We start from the raw sequence: 23,247 nt of genomic DNA on the forward strand, positions 1-23,247 counted from the left end.
GTAAACAAGGCCTTTGTTTGTCAAGCTGTCCTAGGTCAGCAGCTTCCTGATAGTCCAGAAAAATGATAAATCACTCTTTATGGCATCTTGACACACTGCCACGAGAATGGGCTGAATTATCACAAATACAGCACCAAGCCAAGTGCTGCCCGAGGCTATCGCCCAGGAGGGAGCAGGACTTCATTTAACCCCCAGAAGTTTGGATTTTTCACTATTTCTGGTCAAGATGATTCTTAGGGAAGTCATGGACAATTTGTTGCTTAACTTGAGTGGCCTTAAACTGAATGAGTCACTTTTCTCTTCTGCAGTATTTCTGTTGAACAGACAAGAAATTTTCCTTGATGTGTTTGGTGTGTGGAGGTGGGGAGGAGATACTGCTGATTTCTCTTGTCACTATTTCATGTAAAAGAATAATCTCAAGTTTATGGTGGTGCAGGGGACTGAAGTTGGGACTTCTGAGCTTCAAGCATGAAAATCTCTTTGCATACCATTATACTCCCTCCTACCTCCTAGTTCTTAAATGTTTCCTGTAGGTTGTTTTGACCAGTAGAGGATACTGAATTTTCTGTCCTCCTTGAAATAGAAAGTCTGAAACTCTGTCTAGCTAGTTCACGGAGTTTAAATCATTCTTGAGTTGGGGATAGAAAATACAGATGGTGGCCAGTTATTTGGTAGAGTGTTTAGGACGGCCTGGGGACTATTTATTTATTTATTTATTTATTTTCCTGCAGAGAAAGTTGGTACTTTATATTTACCAGAGAGCATAGGAGTCTAAAACCTGGTTCTCCAGACTAATGAAAGATTGTGTACTTGTCTAAAATACTTATTACCAAGTTAAGTCTGGGTTTGGAAAACTCAACTTTTACTGCTAATTGTGACTTTTTTCTTCTTAATATAATACTTCTCCTTAAGAGTATTCAGAACACATTAGAAAGACCCTGTGAGTTGTACAAGCTTTAAAGTCAATACATGACAGTTTCACTCATGTGGAATCTAGAAAACTGATACACTTTCACTTGAAAAAAGAAAAGCAAACAAACTTTCTAAGACTTGTGAGAACTGTGATGGTTATCTTTAGGAGGTAGGAGGGTGGGAACAACAGAATTTTGGTAGTGGATGTGGTATGGAACCATACCCTGTAATTTTACAATCTTGTAACCTGTTAATCAAAAATAAAAATGAAAAATGGTCTAACTGGAAAAATAGTTCAACTAACGGCAAAGCAGATTTTCATGCCTGAGATCCTGGATTCAATCCCTGGCATTGCATGGACCAGAGTGGTTCTCTGGCTTGTTTCTCTCTGCCTTGTGTGCTTGGAGTTTCCCTCAGGTCTCTCTCTAGTGTGTAACAAATCTTGCTTTAAAAATACAAAGATACAAAATACAAAAATACAAAATTTTGAATAATTAGTACTTCAATAAATTAGGTAATAGAGCTGATGAAATATAGGAACTAAATAGCTGTGTCTCCTGAATATTGAGTATAAATAACCTTTAGTTTTAATTATGAGTGAGTGACTTTAGTCACTCATTGCAAATGATACTCAGTATTTGGAAAATAAGCTTTTTGGCAGAAATGTCGATATAATTGCACCCAGTCCATAAAGTTGAAATAAGTAGAAAGTCTGAAAACTTTTTATTTCCCTGGCTCTTAACCACTCTGGGCTGACTTTTCTCAGATAGAGAGTAAAGAAAGGGGCTCGTGGTGGTGTACCTGGTTGAGCACACATATGTGCAAGGACATGAGATTGAACCCCTCTGGTCCCCACCTGCAGGGGGGAAGCTTTGTGAATGGTGAAGCAGTGTTGCAGGTGTCTCTCTATCTCCCCTCTGTCTTCCCCTTCCCTCTTGATTTCTGGCTGTCTATCCAATAAATGAATGAAGATAATAAAAAATAAGAGTAAAGATAGCAACAGAGAGGGGGAAAGGAGAGAGTAAAGATATCACAGCTCCTAGGGACCACATTACCAGGAATTGAGTGTGAATAGTGTACATGACAAAGCAGGTACCTCCCCAGGTGAGCTATCTTAATGACTTTAAAAGAATATTAGAGTTGGCAGCTGGGCGGTGGTGTACTGGGTTAAGCGAACATAGTATGAAGAGCAAGCACCAGCTGGTTAGAGCCTCCAACTCCCTACCTGCAGGGGAGATACTTCACAAGCAGTGAATTAGGTCTGTAGATGTCTGTCTTTATCTCTCCCTCTTTATCATCTCCTCTCCTCTAAATTTTTCTCTGTCCTATCCAATAAAAATGGAAAAAATATTACAGTTTAGGGTTGAACAGTGGTACACCTGGTGAAGTACATATATATTACCTGAGTAAGGACCCAGGTTCAAGCCCCTGGTTCCCACCTGCAGGGGGAAAGTTTCACAAGCATTGGGGTAATGCTACAGGTGTCCCTCTCTCTCTCTTTTCTGGCCCCTTCCCTCTCAATTTCTCTATTCTGTAAAATAAAGTTTAAAAAAAGAGTTTTAAGTGCCTCTCTAAAAAAAAAAAAAAGTAGTGGTCTGGGAGTTGGCACAGTGGATAAAGCACTGGGTTCTCAAGCATGGGGTCCCAAGTTCAATCCCCGGTAGCACATGTACCAGAGTGATGTCTGATTCTTTCTTTCTCTTCTATCTTTCTCATTAATAAAATATTTTTAAAAAAAGAAGTAAAGCATTAGGGATAGAATTTCCTTACAAATAGAAAAACAGAGCAGAGGGTAGATAGCATAATAGTTATGCAAACGGACTCTCATGCCTGAGGCTCTAAAATCCCAGGTTCAATACCCCGCACCACCATAAGTCAGAGCTGAACATGCTCTGGTTAAAAAAACAAAAACAAAAACAAACAAAACAAATAGAAAAACAAACAGAAAAACTCTGACCAAAAGGAGATCAGGATATGTTTGTTTACAAGTTAGTAGCTGTTCAAGGGAAGTTCACTATCAGTTTGTATTTAGATTGTGTTACTTTCCTTGTTTAGGAAAAATATATGTTTCACTGCCTATTTGATGTTGTATATTCTACTCTTTATTATCCCACTTCGAGGGTAAATCATTTAATTTGAAAAATGAACTATGAGAAAAGCTCTTTTTTTTATTTATTTGTAAAAAGGAAACACTGACAAAAAACCATAGGTTAAGAGGAGTACAATTCTACACAGTTCCCACCACCAGAACGCCATATCCCATCCCATTCCCTGTTAGATTTCCTATTCTTTATCTCCTGGGAGTATGGATCAAGGGATGTTATGGGGTGCAAAAGGTGGAAGGTCTGGCTTCTGTAATTGCTTCCCTGATGAACATGGGCTTTGATAGATCGATTCATACTCCCAGCCTGTCTCTCTCTTTGCCTAGTGGGGCAGGGATCTGGGGAAGTGGGACTCCAGGACACATTGATGGGGTCGTCTGCTTAGGGAAGTCCAATTGTCATCACAATAGCATCTGGAACCTGGTGACTGAAAGAAGAGTTAACATATAAAGCCAAGCAAATTGTTGACCAATCATGAACCTAAAGGCTGGAATAATGATTTGGGGGGTGGGGAATCTCCGTTTTGTAGATAGTTATATTTTAGTTATATTCCAAAGGGCCCATGGCTATACTAGTGGGTTTTGTTGTTGTTGTTGTTGTTGTTTTGTTTGTTTTTATTTTCTGAGCCTGACATCTGATATGCAGGTGGATCCAAGTTATTGTCTGGGGAGATGATGTCATGGCTGGAAAGACTACCAGAAAGCTGGATCAGGAAAGAGAGTAGCTCCCAAATATGGGAAAGGGGTATAAATATTGCTGACTATAAACCCCATCAATTTGATGTGATCTGGGGCCCATATTCAGCTTAGGAGCCTATGTGACCTCTGCATCCCTGTAGATCTGAGCTCACATTCTATGGTCATGAGTAGGAACATTCCAAGCTGCCCCAATTTCAGAACCCATCTTCCTCAGATGGAAAATAGAGTATGTTGTCCAGCCTCCCTTTGGAGGATGGACCATTCTCTACCATTGTTGATCCAAGTTGAGGGCAAGGTCCTAGGGGGCCCTCTAGAAAAGCTCTTTTCTGGTTTTGCCTGTTACTTTGTTGAACTGGAGAAGTGATAGCTACAAGATTCCCAACTCTTTTCTACAATTTTGTTCTGTTATCTATATGTTCTCACCTGTTAGTATTAAGCATAGTCCCAAATCCTGTTAATTAAAAGTAGAAGAGCTGGGTTGAGGAGACAACATGATGGTTCTGCAAAAGGCTATCATGCTTAAGATACAGAGGTCCCAGGTTCAGACTCCAGCACTGCCATAAGCCAGAGCTGACAGTGAACAAATAATATTCTGTGGTCTCTGGAAGGACTAGATGTCGCTCCTTTTTGGATGATAGAACACAAAGTATCTTCTTCATTGTTAATATTTAGTTGATGTGTTTTTAAATTGAAGCTGTAGCCCTTCCTACTGTTATACTCATTTTATAGATTAGGAACTTGAGATACAAGAGGTCAAGTGAGCCATGGTGATTTAAAAAAAAAAAAAAAAAGGCATGCCATGTCCAACAAAGAACCAATTACAAAAGCTAGACCTTCCATCTTCTGCACCCTATAAATAATTTTGGTTCATACTCCCAGAGGGGGAGAAATGTTAGTGGAAGATGACCAGAGGGCTCTGAACTCCAATTTCATCAGGACCCAGAGAGAGAAGGGGTTAGGGAGGAAACTCAGAAGTAATAGGTATGACTTAGAAGGGAAGAGAAGACAGGACCATAGGGAAAAATGGGCAAATATATATAAATATAGATAGATGTAGAAATAATAGTTAACCCATATCTGTGACCTTGAGAGAACTACTGCCCTTTCCAGTGAAGGGAATGGGGAAAAGAACTCTGGTGTTGGGATGGTGTGAAATTATACCCCTGTTATTTTATAATTTTTTAAATCACTGTTAAATCACTAATAAATTTTTAAAAATATTTATTTACTCCCTTTTGTTGCCCTTTTTTGTTGTTGTGGTGGTTATTATTGTTTTTACTGACGTCATCGTTGTTGGATAGGACAGAGAGAAATGGAGAGAGGAGGGGAAGACAGAGAGGGGAGAGAAAGATAGACAGACACCTGCAGACCTGCTTCACCGCCTGTGAAGTGACTCCCCTGCAAGTGGGGAGCCAGGGACTGGAACCAGGATCCTTATGCCAGTCCTTGCACTTTGTGCCACTTGCTATACATGCTTAACCTGCTGTGCTACCGCCCCACTCCGACTAATAATTTTTTTTTAAGTAGCATATTGGGGCTGGACAATGACACACCTGGTTGAGCACACATATTACCATGCACAAGGATCTGGGCTCAGACACCCACTCCCCACTTCATGAACAGTGCTGCAAGTGTCTGTTTCTTTATCTCCTCCTCCACTCTCAATTTCTTTCCTCCTTATTAAAAAAAAAAAAAAAAAAAAAGCCATATTACCATGGCAAGTGGCAGTTGTCTGTTTTTATTTTTATTTATTTTACCAGAGGACTGCTCAGCTCTGGTTTATGGTGGTGCGGGGCATTGAACCTGGGACTTGATGGAGCCTCAGGCTTGAGAGTCTGTTTGCATAACCATTATGCTATCTACTACCACCCTAGTCTGTTTTAATTGCAGTGAACTTGACGCATCCTTTAATTTTTCTGTTACTGTAAAATTTAGGTGGGATATGAGGCATATCCAAGTATTTGTGACATAACCCAGCTCTGCAGAGTACAGAATCTTCAGGTTAGAAGTCAGAGCATGCCAGAGTGGAGTGGTGGCACACCTGGTTGAGTACACACATTACAGTGTACAAGGACCCCGGTTCAAAATCCCAGTCCCGCAAAAGCTGAATAATGGCAAGAAACTGGCATACTTTAACAATGACTCTTTAGTCACTGTCAGGCCACCCCATCAGCTGGGGCCCTATTTGGGGAGTCTTGAGATTCCCAAACAGACATGATGGGCCTAGACCTCGAATAAATCCCTCTCTCCATTGTTACCAGTCATCTCTATCAGGAACAAGAAAATAGACCCCTTAGTGGGCCCCCATAGGACCTTGCCCTCAACTTGGATCAACAATGGTAGAGAATATTCTATCCTCTGAAGGGAGGCTGGACAACATACTCTGTGTTCCACCTGAGGAAGATGGGTCAGCTTGAAAGTGGGGCAGCTTGGAACATTCCTACTCATGACCACAGAATGTGAGCTCAGATTTAGAGGGATGCAGAGGTCACATAGGCTCCTAAGCTGAATATGGGCCCCAGATCACATCAGATTGATGGGGTTTACAGTCAACAATATTTACACCCCTTTCCCATATTTGGGAGCTACTCTCTTTCCTGATCCAGCTTTCTGGTCCTTTTTCCAGCCACGACATAATCTCCCCAGACAATAACTTAGATCCATCTGCATATCAGATGTAAGCCTCGGGGGAAAAACCCACCAAAACTAGTATACCCATAGGCTCTTTGGAATTTAACCAAAATATGCCTACTAGCTATCTACAAAACAGAGGCACCCCCCCAACCCCCAAGTCTTCATCTGCACTATTCCAGCCTTTAGGTTCACGATTGGTGAACAACTTGTTTGGCTTTATATGTTAAGTCTCTTTTTAGCCAACAAATTCCAGATGCTAGCATGATGCCAACCAGACTTCCTTGAACAGACAATCCCACCTGGAGCTCTAATTCCCCAGAACCCCACCCCACTAGGGAAAGAGAGAGGCAGGCTGGGAGTATGGATTGACCTGTCAGTGCCCATGTTCAGCAGGGAAGCAATTTCAGAAGCCAGACCTTCCACCTTCTGCATCCCACAATGACCTTGGGTTTATATTTTCAGAGGGTCAAAGAACAGGAAAGCTATCAAGAGAGGGCATGGGATACGGAGTTCTGGTGGTGGAAATTGTGTGGATTTGTGCCCCTCTTATCCTATGGTTTTGTCAGTGTTTCCTTTTTATTAAAAAAAAAGGTCTCAGTCCCCACTTGCAGAGAGAAAGCTTCAGGAGTGGTGGAGCAGTGCTGCTGCAGGTCTCTCTCCGGTTCTCTCTAGCAGAGTGTGCCTTCTCCACTAATATGTTAAAGTCTATACCACAGACTTCTGGCAAGTCCAGTGTATAAATAAAACCATCTAAGCATACCAAGAAGGAAGTGGCTCTGGTTGACTCTTGTCTGCATCCCCAAGTGAGGATGCTTTGTAAAGAGGCCACATAGAACCCAGGAAGAATTGGCATATGTGTCATGTGTCAGGGCATCATGCTTCTAAGGTTTTTATTGGTTGGCCTGGGTTGGCTGGTTTTAACCAATTGCCTAGGAGCATCAGTTTAGCCTAATTTTAGAAGTGGTAGTTTTCCATGCTTGCTTTAGCTTTGTGTCTAGAGTTTTCACATAAATACTCCTTTAAAATATTTTTTCTCACTTAGGGATGGAGGGATAGCTCACCTGATGGCACACATGCCTTGTGTGTGCAACCCAGCCTCAAGCCCTGTCACTGCATAAGAGATGCCATGCCATGGGGAGAGGGACTTGTCCTGTGGTGTCTCTCCTTTTGTTTTTTTCTGATTAAAAAGGTGTCCTGGGTGGGGTGAAATTGCTCATGACCCTGGCTTTATCTCCCCCCCCCCAAAAAAAGGAAAAGTTGTGTATATATGTACTCAATTGGTTGTCCTTCTCAGGTCATTGAATTGGGGCCAGATGCTGATGCACCTGGTTGAGTGCACATGTTACCATGCACAAGAACCAGGGTTTGAGCCCCCAGTACCCACCTGCAGAAGGGGAGACTTCCCAAGTGGTGAAGCAGTGCTGTTGGTCTCTCTCTCTCTTTCTCCTTCTCTACCTTCTTCTCCCCTCTCAATTTATCTCTATACAATAAGTAAATAAGTAGATAAAATATGTATTTTTAAGTCATTGACTTGCTTCAAAGGTTGGGGCTTCCAAGAAGGCTGTTCTGATACATGCAAGGTGAGAATGCTCCCCTGAGTTCCTAGGTAGCCAGTGAGTCACCCTGTAGGTTGTTCTCACTCTCTGTGGTCCACCTTGCTGCCTTCTTACCAAGCCTGACTAGGGCAAGTGCCTGTCTCAAGGCAGTTTATTTAAAGCAAAAGCAGAAGCTTGTGTCCTTGACTAAGTGAGAAAGACTTGACAGGAGATCAACATTTTAATCCAGCAAGTTGTCTTCTTTTAAAACCTAGTTGACATTGAGTGATAGACTGGCAGGAATAAGAAAGTAGACAGATAATCATCTGGGCTTTTCTAGAGGTTTGGTCCAGCCGTGCATATGTTCATGCCCACTGCTTACCCTTAACCTTTTTTCTTTTTGTAAGGACTTATTTATTTGTGGAAGAGAGCAAAAGAGAACCAAGTCATAATGAGAGAGAGAGAGAGAAAGAGAGAGAGAGAGAGAGAGAAAGAAGGGGTGGGGAGGGGAGAGGCAAAACATCATTCTGACACAAATGAAATCACAATGCCAGGGATCAAACTCAGGACTTCATGCTTTAGAGTCCAGTGCTTTATCACACTGCTCTACCTGCCCAGTCACATTGTGCACTGTTTAAAGCTGCATGTTTCAAACCATGAAAGCAGGAGGCCTGGGGAAGTATCTTCTGTCTGTCTGGACAACCTTGATCTCTCTGAAATAAACTTGGGGTAAAAATTCTCCTCATTGCCCTTCTCCTTGGCCACCCAGCCAGAACAGCAGTGTTGTTCTGTTAGACTGGCTGTTAGCCCTGTCAGAGGGAGTGTGTGTTCACTTGTAGAGAAGGCTCCAATGGCAAACAAGTCTCGCAGATCAGGAAAGAAGTCCTGAATCAGCAAATGTACAGAAAAACAGACTCTGACCACAAGCCATCTCCTGAGTCTTTCAGTTCTCCCCGTAATAGGAAGCTTTATTTTATTCACCTTTTTTTGTGGTTTATCCATATTGTATTCTTTTTAAAAAAAAATTAGTGATTTCCTAAACCATAAGATAATGAGGGTATAATAAAATTCTGCATTGTTCCCACCACCAGAGTTCAGTGTCCCCACTCCTTCCATTGGAAAATGCAGTAGTCCTCTTAAGATCACTGATATGGGTTGACTATTATATATATATATATCTTTGTATATTTTTTTCCTATGGTCCTGCCTTCTCTTCCTAAGTCACACCTACACCTACACCTGTAACTACTTCTAAGTGTTCTTCCTTTATCCTCTTCTCTCTCTGAATCCTAATGGAATTGGGGTTCAGAACCCTCTGGTCATCTTCCTCTAACATGTCTCCTCCTCTGGGATAATGGACCAAAACTTTTTTGGGGGTGTAGAAGGTAGGAGTTCTGGCTTCTGTAATTGGCTTCTCTGTTACATATGGATGTTGGCAATTCAATCCATAACCTAGTTTTTTTTTTTTTTTGCCACCAAATGATTGCTGGGGTTTGATGCCTGCAGGACATATACACTGCTCCTGATGGCCATTTATTCCTTGTTCTCTTTTTGATAGAGACAGAGAAATTGAAAAGGGAAGGGGAGATAGACACCTACAGCACTGCTTCACTGCTCATGAAGCTCCCCCTGCAGGTGGACAGGTGTAGGGGGCCATGAACCTGGGTCCTTGCACATTATAACGTGTACTCTACTGAGTGTGCTGTCAGGCTCTAGGCAGAAAACCTTAAATAAAAGGAAGGTTCTAAGGGATGTGGACCTTTGATGTGTTTTCCCACCTTTGGCTCTCTCTGTAAACCCAGCAGTGATAAAGTTCATCTGGTTCTAAGATACCTACCCCCACTTCAAGGCCTTCAACCTGAAACTATTTAAGGGGTGCTGTCTGGTTGAGTTGGTCTGATCATGTTCCCCAGTACTTTTTTTGTGACTGGAAAGCACAAGTTTCTAGGAAACTTGCACTTAAATATTTGGATATCAGACAGCATAATGGTTCTGCAAAAAAAATTCTCATGCGTAAAGCTCCCAGGCCGCAAGTTCTGTCCATGGCACCACCATAAGCCAGAGCTAAGCAGTGCTCTGGTAAAAAATAAAAAAGTATTTGGACTCCAAGATCTGGTTGAAGTGACACTTTCTTTCTACACCTCTCCAGAATCTTTTTCTCCACATCCAGGCTGCAAGCTGTCACCCCCCCCCCCCCACGCACCCCTTCTGTTCTGGGTAAGAGGCTCAAGCTGCACCCCCGTCCTGTCTTCCAGGGGGCTATTCCCTGCCTCCCTGGCTGCTGTGTACAGATGAGCCCTTGCTCCCATCAGACTTGCAGAGATGGCAGCTATGCTGGCATGTCCACCACAGCCTGTGCTCTGTGTGGACTGGGGTCCCTATGAGTAGACGGGCCTATGGGATGTTCTTGTGCTTCATCAGGTCCTTAGCTCAGGACATCATCTCCACTTCATATTCCCTCTAGAGCTACTGCTGCTTCTCCTCCTCCCTCTTTCTCCTCTCACTCCTTTTCCTTTTTCTCTTGTTCTCCCTTCTCCTTCATCCTCTTCTCTTCTTGTTCTTCTTTTTCTTCTCTTCTCCTTCAGGCTCTTCCTTCTCCTCCTCATTCATCCTTTTCCTCATTCAGCCTCTTCTCTTCCTCCTCCTCCTCCTCATTTAGCCTCTTCTTCCTTTATCCTCTTTCTTCTCCTGTTTCAGCCTCTTCCTTCTCTTGCTCCTCTTTTATCCTCTTCCCTCTTCTGCTCCTCCATATTCTCCTCCTCCTCCTCATTATCATTATTCTCCTCCTTTTCCTCCTCTCCCCCCCCCCTTTTTCTTCCTGTTGATCCTCCTCCTTCTTCCCCTTTTGGAGTAGAAGACACACACACACACACACACACACACACACACACACACACACACACACACACACTCACACTGCTCCTTTGTGCTGTTACCATTCAGGTAGAGACACCCATAGCACAGGGGCATCCCCTGCTGCCGTGGCTCTCCCATGTGGTGTTAGATCTCCAGAGTTTACTCACTCTCTCTAGTCCTAGAGCTTCTTTTGGTCTCTCTGCTCCTTCATGCAGGAACATGTAATCATAGCCAGAAACTGATCACTGCAGACCATCACGCCCACTGTCCCTGCTTCTGTTCCTGTTCCTTGAAAGTTCTCTAGGCCAATGGGTGGCCTGGCCTTGTGGGTGTTGGAGATAAAATTTGGGGGGGGGGGACTGGAAGCTGGTGGGGAAAAAAAAAAAACAGTTCTACTTGCACATGTGGTTGTGTGCAAGCCATGTGGTCCCTTTCTGTCTTGCTGTCCCCAGATTTTCAATGGGACACAACTGCTCCTCAATTCAAGTCACAGAAACCGTCACAAAAAGCACATGTGGGTGTATTACAGTTTCACTGCAAGTTTGTAGGAGGGGGTGGGGTGGAGCTTCTGCACCTCAGCTGACTGTAGAAAGTCTCTAAGGTAAAAAAAAAAGAAGAAGAAGAAAGTCTCTAAGGTACTGGTCCTAGTTAGACTGGTGATTTTGAAAAACCCTGTGAAGCCAGGCTCCTCACAGATGCCTAAGCTGAGGAGAGGGGAGAGGTGTGGACTGAGAAAGGAGGAGACTAGTTGTGGTGGTTGAAGGATTCGACAAGCACTGTTATTTTAAGATGCTTCCCAGGGCTGGGCATCTCCAGACCAGCATAATGGTTCTACAAAGATTTTCATGCTTGAGGCTTCAAAGCTCCCCGGTTCAATCCCCAGCACTACCATAAGCCAGAGTTGAGCAGGGCTCTGTTGTGTATCTATTATATCTATATCTATCTATCTATCTACCTACCTATCTATATATATATATATATATATATCATCTAGCTATGATAGAGGCAGAAACAAATGGAAGAGGGAGGTAGAGAAGGAAAAAGACACCTGCTCTACCACTCATGAAACTTTCCCTCCTGCAGGTGAGGACTGTGGGCTTAAACCAAGATCCTTGCACATTGTAGCATGTGCATTCAACCAGGTGCTCCACCATCTAGCCTTTATCTCGATCTCACATTAAAATAAAGCACATAAAATATCTTTTTTACAAAACGTTCTTGAGTTGTAAAGATAGGAACACCTAGACAGAAAGAAGATGAAGAACAACCAGGATGCATTCCTGGAAAATTCTGGGTTTCAAACACAGCAGCCTAGTGGAGCCTCAGGGAGTGCTGGCCTGAGCTAGAGGGAAGCTTCAATGTTAAGGGGTGCCATGGGAGGACTAGCAGTGTTTGAGGAAAGTGTTGTACCTTCACTAACTGCCTCCCCCCACACACACGTAACCAAAACATTTTCCTTATGACACTGGACGAAGAACCATGGAATGGGCTGTTCTTTCATTTGACACAATGCAAAACTCTCTCCCAGCCCAAGGCAGTATAAAAATAGACTTTGAATGTTATCTTGGGGGCAGATCTGTCACTCCCTCATCTTTACTTACCTGCCACCCCGTTGCAGTGTTTCATCAGTGCATTGAGCAAGCCAGAAAAGGGTTTGGATTCCTAGGGCTGTGGATAGGGCCAGTGGGGGAAAACAGAGCCATCATTGCTAGGCTTGAAACTGCAACCAGGTCACTTAGGAAAAGCTGAGCCTCTGCGGGAGACCTGGGCCTCTTTGGAAATCATGCCCTCACGTTGCTTTGCTCTGTGACATGCTTGAAGTCTTACCTGATCTATACAATAGAGTTGTCACCAAAAATGAAGGGGAAGGACTGAGGGACCAAGATGTGGGTAACATCTTTGAGCAGCCCTCCTCTTCTTTTATTTACTGTTGTCACTGGGGCTTCACTACTCCTGGTCAGTTTTTCCAGCTAAGAAATAAATATGGAAAGACACAATGGGGAAGCTGCCTTCAAAACAGTGGGAGCTGGGCTTGAATCCAGGATGTGCCATGGGAAAGCAAAGCCCACCCACTCTCCCTGCCCCCATCTATGTACCTGGATGGTGGAAGCAGGGGTGAGGAGGAGCTCTGGATCGCACAGACAGCCACAGTTCATCCCGGAAGCTCAGTGATAGGTACTACCACAAGCAGGGGGTGGAGGAAGTTTGAGGGTGCTCCAAGGTGCTCTGAGAGACAGCTGGAGGGAGCTGGGAGCTAGGCCTGTTCAAGCTAAGGAGGCAGAGAGAGCCCTGGGGGTGGGGGGGTGAGAAAGCCCTTTGTTTGTGTTCCTAGCATTGGGGATGGCTCTGCAGGACTAGAACTCGGGTCTCTGGGATCCTAGTCAGAAGTCAGCTGGTGCCATCAATATTCATGCTATTTGACAGTCCCACCATCACTAGCTGTGACTTGTAGGTGGGTCTTCTCATCCTGAAAGGTGTGTGTGTGTGTGTGTGTGTGTGTGTGTGTGTGTGTATCTGAGCTCAATTCCCATTCACTGTCCTGTTCTTATCAGGGATACACTGACGTGCACATGGTCCAAGGTGGTCGTTGTCTTTTTTTTTTTTTCTGGCTACCCACCCCAACCTCCCCCACCCCAAGTGAAGCCGAACATCCATCCTCACCCTAAATCAAGAGATTTTTACTTTGGTACCCTACTCCAAATTTAGTCAAATCCTGCTTTGAGTTTCCCTTTCTGTTCTTCTTTCTCAACTTCTGTTTATGAGTGGGATCATCCCATACTCATCTTTATCTTTCTGACTTAGCTCAGTTAGCATAATTACTTCTATCTCAGATGAGTCAGAGAAGGTGGGTTCATTGTACTTAATAGCTGTGTAGTATTCCATTGTGTATATATACCACAGCTTTCTGAGCCACTCATCTGTTGTTGGGCATCCAGTTTGCTTCCAGGTTTCAGCTATTATGAATTGTGCTGCTATGAACATAGGTACACATATCTTTTGGGTTGGGTTAGTTATGGGATTCCTTGGGGCATATCTCTAGGAAAGGAATTACTGGGTCATATGGAAGGTCCATGTCTAGCCTTGTAAGAGTTCTCCAGACTGCTCTCCACAGAGGCTGGACCAATTTACATTCCCACCAGCAGTGCAGAAGGGTTCCTCTGTCCCCACAGCCTCTACAGCATTTGTAGCTGCTGTCCTTTTTGATGTATGCCATCCTCACAGGGGTGAGGTGGTATCTCAATGTTGTTTTTATTTGCATTTCTTGGGCAATCAGTGACCTGGAGCAATTTTTCATGTGTTTGTTAGCCTTTTGGATCTCTTCTGTAGTGAATGTTCTGTTCATATCCTCTGCCCATTTTTGGATGAGGTCATTTGCTTTTTTGTTGCTAGGTTTGCTGAGGCTCTTTGTATACTTTGGTTATTAGTCTCTTGTTTGATGTATGGCAAGGTGGTCTTACCAGAAAGTTCCCAAGATGAGGGAGATAGTATAATGTTTATGCAAAGAGACTCTCATGCCTGAGGCTTCAAGGTCTCAGGTTCAGTCTTCTGCACCACCGTAAGCCACAGCTGAGCAGTGTTTTGGTAACATACATCCTTGTGTGACAGTCATTCCTGCCCTAACATTCCTTTTAGAGGCTCTTAATTTTTTTCCGTTTCCCTTCTCCAGCTTTTCCCTCTTTAGTAACTTAATTAGTTTCTTTTAACATCAAAAATAAGTGTTTCCTCAAGACTATAGGCAAATAATTACAGCATTGTATGAGATTCCTAGATAAAAGTGAATGTTTGCTAATGTGTTCTTTTTCTGTCTCCTCCCTTCCTGCAGTGGAGGGAAGCTTCACAAGCTGTGAGATGGTGCTGCCCATGTTTCTGTTCCTCTCTCCCTCCCTCTCTCCCTCTCCCTCTCCCTCTCTCCCCACACCCCTTCCCTCTCAATTTCTCTCTGCCCTATAGAAGCTGGTGAAACTTCTCTCCTGTAGGTGGGGATGAGGGGTTGAACCCAGGTCTTTTGCATATGGTAAAGTGTGCACTCTGCTGAGTGTGAAAGTGAAATAGTGTCACTATTTCACTGGTGAATGGGAGGGGTTGCCCAGCTAAGGAAATGTCTGTGTCTCCATTCTTCAAACTTGAGGGCATATTACGGTAAACACTGCAGAAGCTGCTCTCAAGGTAAACCATAACAGGAAGCAAGCAATTTCCCTTTATTCAGTGAAAAATAAAGGGGGCATATCCGTCTGCTGATGTACATGAAAGAGTATTCTAACTTGGAGTACCCCTGGACTGACATCAGTGTCCTAAATTTAAAGTGTTGACTGAACGTACATATGTGTGTGTGTGGGGGGGGGGGGAGGTGAAGCACACAGTTACTTCCACCTGCTTTGTCAACAATGGATAAATAATAACATTTGGTTTTGTTAGTGGAGCGCAAGGCTATATATTTCAGCCCACATTGCCTCCCTGATCTTCTAGAAGCCACTCAAATGAGATTCTCTTGGTCTCATCTGATATCAGCAAAAAACATGCTGAGGGCTCCCCTGCTCACACTTGTTCCAAAGTAGTCACTCAACTCTTCCTGCAACAGTCCTGATTCATTTATCAGAATGACCTGAATTCTTGGCTGTAGTCTTTAAGATGCCTTAATTCAAACACATCCCAAACACTGATTACTATGTAGTTTTTTTTTTTTTTACTTTGTAAAATAATTGCCTCTATGAAGAGTTTTCTCTTGAAATTTTTAAATAAAATTCCATTTACTATTTACTTATTTATTTTACTAGAGCACTGTTTGCCTCTGGCTTATGATGGTGCTAAGAATTGAGACTAGGGCATTTGGACCCCTAGGTATAAAAGTTTTTTTGCAATAATCATTATACTGCCCCCACAACTTTTATTTAAGGATTTAATTTTTTTCTTTATTAGATAGAGACAGCCAGAAATTGAGAGGGAAGGAGGTGATAAGAGAGGGAGAGTGACAGAGAGACCCCTGTAGCCCTGCTTCACCACTTGCAAAGCTTTCCCCCTATGGGTGAGATCCAGGGGCTCGAACCCGAGCTCTTGTAACATGTGTGCTCAACCAGGTGCACCACCACTGGCCCCATAAGGACTTATATTATTGATGACACATGGGAAAGAGCATTTCACAAGAGGAAGAGTGGAGGGGGATGCAGAGAGAGAGAGAAAGAGAGAAATCATACTGCCATTCTAGTATATTTGGTGCCAGGAATCCTAGGCATGGGAGTCTGATGCTCTATCAGTCAAACTATTTCCTCCAACTGCCAATCTATTTCTGAGTACTTAGTACATGAAGGTGCTGGGAAACACAAGAGTGAAGAAGGCCCTACTCTCAAAACCCTTGTACTCTAGAGATTCAGTGAGAAGTGACAATAGATAAAGGATGGGACTTGTGTGTGCTGTTTGTGTGTGTGTGTGTGTGTGTGTGTGTGTGTGTTGTATCCCCTTGAATCTCTAATGTTCCCATGGTAAGAGCCTTGATGTAGAGTATTTGACCCCTATAATTTAGTTCTACTCCTGCCACTCACTGAGCAACTGATGCATAAGTCACTATGATTTTTTATTCTGTTCTGTGAAGGTTTCAGCTGGAACAAGCTATTGGGTATACAGGTACAGGTGTGTGCCCCGAGTAACAGCACAACATGGAACAGCCACTGTCACCAGTGGTATCCAACTTTCTTGCTGAGATTATTGAATTCTGCCAGAATTCAGGGAACAGCTTATTCTTGACTTGATCTCATGCATTTGTTACCATTCTCAGTTTACTGATAAGGCTATTGAGCCCAGAAGTTAGGGAACTTGCCCAGTGTCACATGCTAGAAAGTGATATAGTTCCACTTAATGGTACCTATTGTTATTTAGTTGCAATCAGTTTGGCTATCAGAAATTAAATAGTGGTAATCTTTTGAAACTGTGTTCTGCTACTCAACTGCTTATAATATAGCATTCTTTGCAACTCACATATCCTTTCCACATCAACCCTAAGAGTTGCCACATGTGAATACATTTTCTTTTTTTTTATTATTTTTTATTATCTTTATTTATTGGATAGAAACAGCCAGAAATTTAGAGGGAAGGAGGAGATAGAGAGACATCTGCAGCCCTGCTTCACCACGCGCAAAGCTTTCCCCCTGCAGGTGGGGGCCAGGGGCTCGAACCTGGGTCCTTTCACACTGTAACATGTTGCTCAACCAGGTGTGCCACCACCCAGCCCCATGAATACATTTTCTATCTTTAAGTGTTGGGGTGTTTTTTTTTTGTCTGCTTGTTTATTTATTTATTTATTTAAAACAAGTGGTCTTCATAAAGGTTGGTGGAGGTATATCATTAAGCATCTGGGCTGAACGGGTGGAATTTCTGTGTGCTGTTGGTGCTAGCAAAGCGACCAAGTACTGGCCCTCAGCATTGTACCTAAAGCCTTCATCCTTTCTCTTTCCCCTAGCTTGCTGTCGCTGGACTAGCAGGCAGGGACAAAACGACTAGATGGCCACACCCACAGACCCTGGCACAATGCCCCACCCAGGGCCTTCACCAGGACCCGGACCCTCTCCTGGACCGATTCTGGGACCTAGTCCAGGGCCAGGGCCATCTCCAGGTTCCGTCCACAGTATGATGGGGCCAAGTCCTGGACCTCCGAGTGTCTCCCACCCAATGCCAGCCATGAGCTCTGCAGACTTCCCCCAGGAAGGCATGCACCAAATGCTCAAGGTAAGAACCCGTCCTCTTGTTAGCCTTCTCTCCTGAGCCCCAAATGGCTAATATCCCCAATAGGATCTCCACCCCTGCCCCCTCTCTTCCACTGCCTGAGTTATTGCTGGGACTCAGTGCCTGAACTATGAATTCACTACTCTTAGTGGCCATTTTTTCCATTTTTTTCCTTTCTATTTTTATTTGCTAGGACAGAGAGAAATTGAGAAAGGAGGGGAGATAGAGAAGGGGAGAAGGAGATAGACATCTCTAGGCCCGCTTTACCACTCTCCTGCAGGTGGGGAGCTGTGGCTTGAACCCACGTCCTTGCACATGGTGATATGTGTGCTAAACCAAGTGTACCACTGCCTGACCCCCTACCTGTCTGTCTTTTCTGCTTCTACTAACAAGATAATCAAGATACGTTTTTAATCTTTTGTTAGAAGCCTACCTTCTGAGGCTCTTTTATTGTTGCAGGTGCTATGCAAAGTCAGGCTGTCAGATCCTGGCTTCTCTAAACTGCTAGGTTGAAAATAGGCACTTATGACAGATGCCATAATTTCTGGATCTCAGCTTTTTTCTTTTTCTTTCTTTCTCTCTCTCTCTCACTTTGTGAATAAGTATATCTTAATTTTTTCTATGTGTGTCAAAGAACTATCATCTATGGGCATAATTAAAATTATTCCTTCTCCTACCATGCATGTTATTTATTTTAAAAAAGATCCTAAATAAAAATAAAAATGAGTCCTTTGCAAAAGTAATTTTTAAAAGTCTTGACTGAAAGAGAATACTTTGTAGTGATTCCACAAATGCACTTTGCTGTTGGTATATGAAGTGGCTTTCTTCTGCTTTCTAGAGGAGGGCCCCATTTTGTAGGATTCAAAGTTTAATCATTTGTTCCTGGGCTGTGAGGTAGTAATGACCCTCTGTTTAAGAGGCTTAGGTTGTTGCTGTGGGTATGATCTTATCTGTACAGCTTGGGCACTGTGCCTTCCCAGGCAATGCAAGAAAGGAGAGCAGCCTTTTGAGAAAGTCAACAAAAGCCTTTGTGAAAATTTGCCTTGAGTATCAGCAGTAGCCAAAGAAAAACTTTTCAGGGCCCTGCATGTTACCTGAATGTTTTGCTCAAGAAGACAAGGAAAGATTTGACATCCCTGATGAACCACATGGCAAATGGATAGAGTAGTTAAGTTTGCCCTGTTGGAATGGAGCCGACAAGCTTGAATGATACTGGTTTAAAGCAAACACAGGACAGGGGATGGGCAGTGGCCCACCTGCTTAAGTGCACTACTACTATGTTCAAGAACCCAAGTTTGAGCCCGTGATCCCCACCTTCGAGGGGGATGCTTCACAATCGGTGAAGCAGACCTGCCAGTGTCTCTCCCTCTCTGTCTCCCCCCTCCTCTTTCAATTTCTCTCTGTCCTACTCAATAAAATAGAAAAAGAAAAAAAAAAAAAAAGGAAAAAAATGGCCACCAGTAGCAGTGGATTTGTAGTGTTGACACCAAGCCCCAGAAATAACCCTGGTGGCAATAAAAAACAATAAATACACAGGCCACAACAAGAAAATCAAGTCTTTCTCTTTTTATTTATATTTCCAGATAGAGGTAGAGACAGACTGAGAGAGAGAGGGGATAGGGGGAGAGGGAGAGAGAAGTAGACCACAGCAAAAAAGCTTCCTTCATTTTGATGGGGACCTGGCTCAAACTGGGTTGGTTGTGCACATGGCAAAGCAGTGCACTATTCAAGTGAGCCATTTTGATGTCCCGCCATCTTTCACGTTGTGTCATAAGTTTGTTTTAAGGTCAGGTATTGGAACCCAGAAGGGGTGGTCTAACTACTATTAAACTAATTTTCAATTCAGAAAAGTAGTAAATTCTTAATTTGAAAAGAAAATTATGTTCAGTTAAATGAGATAGCTAATCCTGGTTTTGAACCAGGTAGCGATCTATTATACATGTTTTTCATATTTTTCTCTATATCCAGTAAAAATGCATTCTAAACATTAGGTCACTAGTATGGCTTTAATCAAAACGTTTCCTTCTTTTTTCTTTGATAAGAAAGACAGAAATTGAGAGGAGAGAGAAAGATAGATACCTGCAGATGTAGTTCCTCCCTGCAGGTGGCAAGTGGGGCTTCGATCCTGGTTCTTGTGCATGGTAATGTGTAAGCTTAGCCAAGTGTGCTGTTGCCTGGCCCCCTCTTTCCTTTTCCTTTTCCTCTTTCCTTTCCCCTTCCCTTTCCTTTCCTTTCCTTTCCTTTTTCTTTTTCCTTCCCTTTTCCTTTCTTTTCCTTTCTTTTCCTTTCCTTTCCTTTCCTTTCCCCTTTCCCCTTTCCCCTTTCCCCTTTCCCCTTTCCCCTTTCCACTTTCCACTTTCCACTTTCCTTTCCTTTCCCTTCTTCCTTCCTTTCTTTCTTTTCTCTCGTTCTCTCCTTCTCTTTCCTTACTAGAGCACTGGTCAGCTCTGGTTGATGGTGGTGCAAAAGACTGAACCTGGGTCTTTAAAGCCTCAGGCATGAAAGTTCCTTTACCAGAACCATTATGTTATCCCCCCCCACCCCACCCCTTCAAAATTGTTTCCCACCAAAATAGATTCACATTGTCACTTTTTAGTACTCTGGCGCTTCCTCTTTTCACCTGACATTATATCATGAACATCCTTGTCATATTTCCAAGTTCTCTCCTTCCCCCTTTCTAAAAACAAATTTTAGCTTGTTAACTAAAGAAATCTACTTGTTTTTCATATCATATTTTAGAAGACATACTGACTATATAGATGTATTGAGACATATTGAAGTGATTAAATCTACAGTGATTTGAAAGTTAAATATTTCAGAACCAACCTATCACTTGTAAACCTTTATCCATGAGAGAGTTAAATAATTTCTGGATAGTATGAGTCTATCACTTCCAACATGAAAGATAAAATTAGAGTGAATAACTTAGACTACTTTGTTGCTAAATATTCAGTAAACCAGTACTATTATTTACCCATTTATAAGTTAAGTGCCTGCATATTTGGCTCAGTGGTGTTTTTTTATATTGATTGTTTTATATTGTTTTGTATTTCATAATTATATCTTCTATTTTTCTAACATTTTTCATAATCCCTTACTCATCAATACATTTTTTTTTTCATTGTTCTTGATCTGTAAACTCTCCTTAGTTTTTTTCCCCCTGCATCCTGCTTTTTCCTAACTTCCAACCCTTCTGATGATTTTCTGCATGAGGACATGGTTAAGTCCCTAGAGTTAAGCACTTGTCACACCTGCTGGCCAGATGCCTTTGCTTTCTTAGATTCTTTTAGACAGTTTTATTCCTTGTCTTTCTCCTCCTCCTCTCTCTATGCTTTAGCCTTTTTGCTTTTCAACGGTACTGGAAATAAATAAACAAGTGGCCTAAATACATCTGCGGCACTGCTTTGATTTCCTCTCTATTATTACTATTTAACAGATTCAGAGACATTCTTTATACCAGATTCTTCCCATTTTCCTTCTGAACATCCTTTTTATGGTAAATTTTCCTCTTTTCAAGTGCATGCTTTTGACTCTGCAGAAATTAACTTTCTTTTTCTCCAAAACTGCAAACCCCCAGACTTTTCTTGCTTGAAGTCATTTGGTTTCTATAATCTCCTGGAAATATATACTTTTTTTTTTCCCCAGGCTGTGTTGAAAATTACTAGCCCACTTTGGGAAGGAATCAACTTTTTTTTTTTTTTTTTTTCAAAAGCAGACTCCCTTTCTGGATTGGATTAATGTCAGTTTAGCTGCTATTTAATATGTGCCTGTTAACATGCTAGGCTTCAAGTTGGGCCTATGACCTTTCTCAGTCCTTCCGTTGCTGGGGTCTATCTTCATCCCTTTCATCTTCATGTCTTAGTCTTCACGCACAATCACTGTTCTGCTCTGCCCATCCTCTTTTTCCTGACTGTCCTAAAACTTTCTGATGTCAGCTTATTATAATTTCTGTCTGTCTGATGATTGAAGAAATAAAAAAAAAAAAAAAAGATTGAAGGACTAGGTGGAGGCTCACCCAGTAGAGCACATATGTTACCGTGCTTGAAGACCTGGGTTCAAGGCCCCCATTCCCCAGCTACAGAAGGGAAAGTTGACAAGTGGTGGGATAGTGCTGCAGGTGTCTCTCTCCTCCCCTCTGAGTGTGTCTCTCTGTCTCTCATCCTTTTATAAAAAGAGATCTTTGAAGACAGTGGAATCATGCAGACTCAAAGTCCTAATGACAATTAAAAAGATATTCACAAACACTTTGAATAGGCCTTTTTCAGACTATGGTCTAACTTTAGCATAGAACAAATTTCAGGTTATACTTCAAGGGGAAAGAAGACTAACTTTTGTGAACCAAATATAATTTTTACCTGTGGGATTTAACTTTACAAAAAAAAAATGGGGCCAGTTAGTAGCACACGTGGTGTGACACACATGTTACCTTGTGCAAGGACCCAAGTTCAAGCCCCCAGTCCCCACTTATAAGAACTTCACAAAATGTAAAACAGGTCTGCAGGTATCTTCTTATTCCCTCACAATTTCTTATTCCCTCACAATTTCTCTCTGTCTCCTAGAGAAATACTGTCCCTTGAAATATTTAACTGATGTCCATTCCATGTTTCAGCCCATAGATGGCATGCACGACAAGGGGATCGTTGAGGACATCCACTGCGGAGCCATGAAGGGCACAGGCCTGCGACCCCCTCACCCAGGCATGGGCCCTCCCCAGAGTCCAATGGACCAACACAGCCAAGGTGTGTGTTGCCACCAGGCCTGATTTTGGGCTTCCTTCCATATCTCTAATCTTCCAGGTTGCTTCCTTAGTGATGACTACCTATGAGGCCATCTAAAGAAGAATGAACACAGGCTTTTCAGGCTTGTCGAAACCTGTCCCTTCCCCTATCAACACAACTTGATGGTTTCTATTAATTTCAATTTTTTTCTTCCTTAACCAGAGCACTGCTTAGCTCTGGCTGATGGTGGTGCAGGGGAGTGACTTTGTAGCCTCAGGCAAGAGATTCTCTTTGCATAACCATTATGCTATCTTCTCTGCCCAAAATTAATAGATTAAAATAATTCTTCCAGGATTATCAGTTAAATTCTAAGGAGTCAGATGTGTCCTTAGAGCTAATGTGGAGTTCATTATTAATATCTCAGGGGGCTAGGTGACTTACTAAATTTTGTTCAACTAAGTACAGAAATGAACCTCTGCTATTAGAAGCCAACCCTTTTAAGTAGATCATCATTTTACTCTCATTTCAGCAAGGTACAGTTACACTAAAACGCCAAAGGTCCACATTAAAGGAAACCTGAATTTCCATGCAGTGTTTACCTCTAAAATAGTCAAGTACATTGTAGTCTGGGGACTAAATTATTTAGAAGTGTTTTTTTGAGTTGAGTGGTATTAGCATAATGTAGTCTTCTTCAATATGATGATATTAAAAGAATTTAGACACTGCAATAGGGTGACTCTGTAAGCACCCCATTGTAGGAAGCTATTTATAAACACACAGACACAGAAAGGTGTGGTATTGATCCAGAGGCTTCCAGGCTCAACTGCCTAGCAACCTATTAAGTTGCTTTAAGAGATTGGTTGAGATTCAAAGCTATTTCCTTCAATAAGTACTAAATTGGGTACCTTGTGTTCCCAATGATAACATTGTTTGAGTCCATTGGATAGAAAACCCTTCAAACACAAGTACAGAATTATTCAGCGTGCATGTTTGTGTGTGTGTGTGTGTGTGTGTGTGTTTACGCACAGAGAAAATTCATGTAAACTGGCGACTTCAATGTTGAAAATGATTAAAAAGA

The 23,247-nt window shown here is 42.5% G+C and overlaps 1 protein-coding gene across 8 annotated transcripts in view; it reads left to right on the top strand.

The window, feature by feature from the left end:
- SMARCA2 (SWI/SNF related, matrix associated, actin dependent regulator of chromatin, subfamily a, member 2) overlaps positions 1-23,247 on the top strand; it is a 277,308-nt gene that overhangs the window by 4,308 nt on the left and 249,753 nt on the right. For all 8 annotated transcript variants that reach the window (XR_009552039.1, XR_009552040.1, XM_060199759.1 and 5 more), the window contains exons 2-3: positions 17,189-17,454; positions 22,061-22,190. Coding sequence is in view for 6 of the 8 variants with exons in the window: in XM_060199759.1 (XP_060055742.1) it covers positions 17,230-17,454; positions 22,061-22,190 (355 nt within the window). In the remaining 2 variants the exon portion in view is untranslated. The remainder of the gene's footprint in view (positions 1-17,188; positions 17,455-22,060; positions 22,191-23,247) is intronic.

Source organism: Erinaceus europaeus, chromosome 10 (genome assembly GCF_950295315.1).
Source record: "Erinaceus europaeus chromosome 10, mEriEur2.1, whole genome shotgun sequence".
In the NCBI taxonomy this organism is placed as follows: domain Eukaryota; kingdom Metazoa; phylum Chordata; class Mammalia; order Eulipotyphla; family Erinaceidae; genus Erinaceus; species Erinaceus europaeus.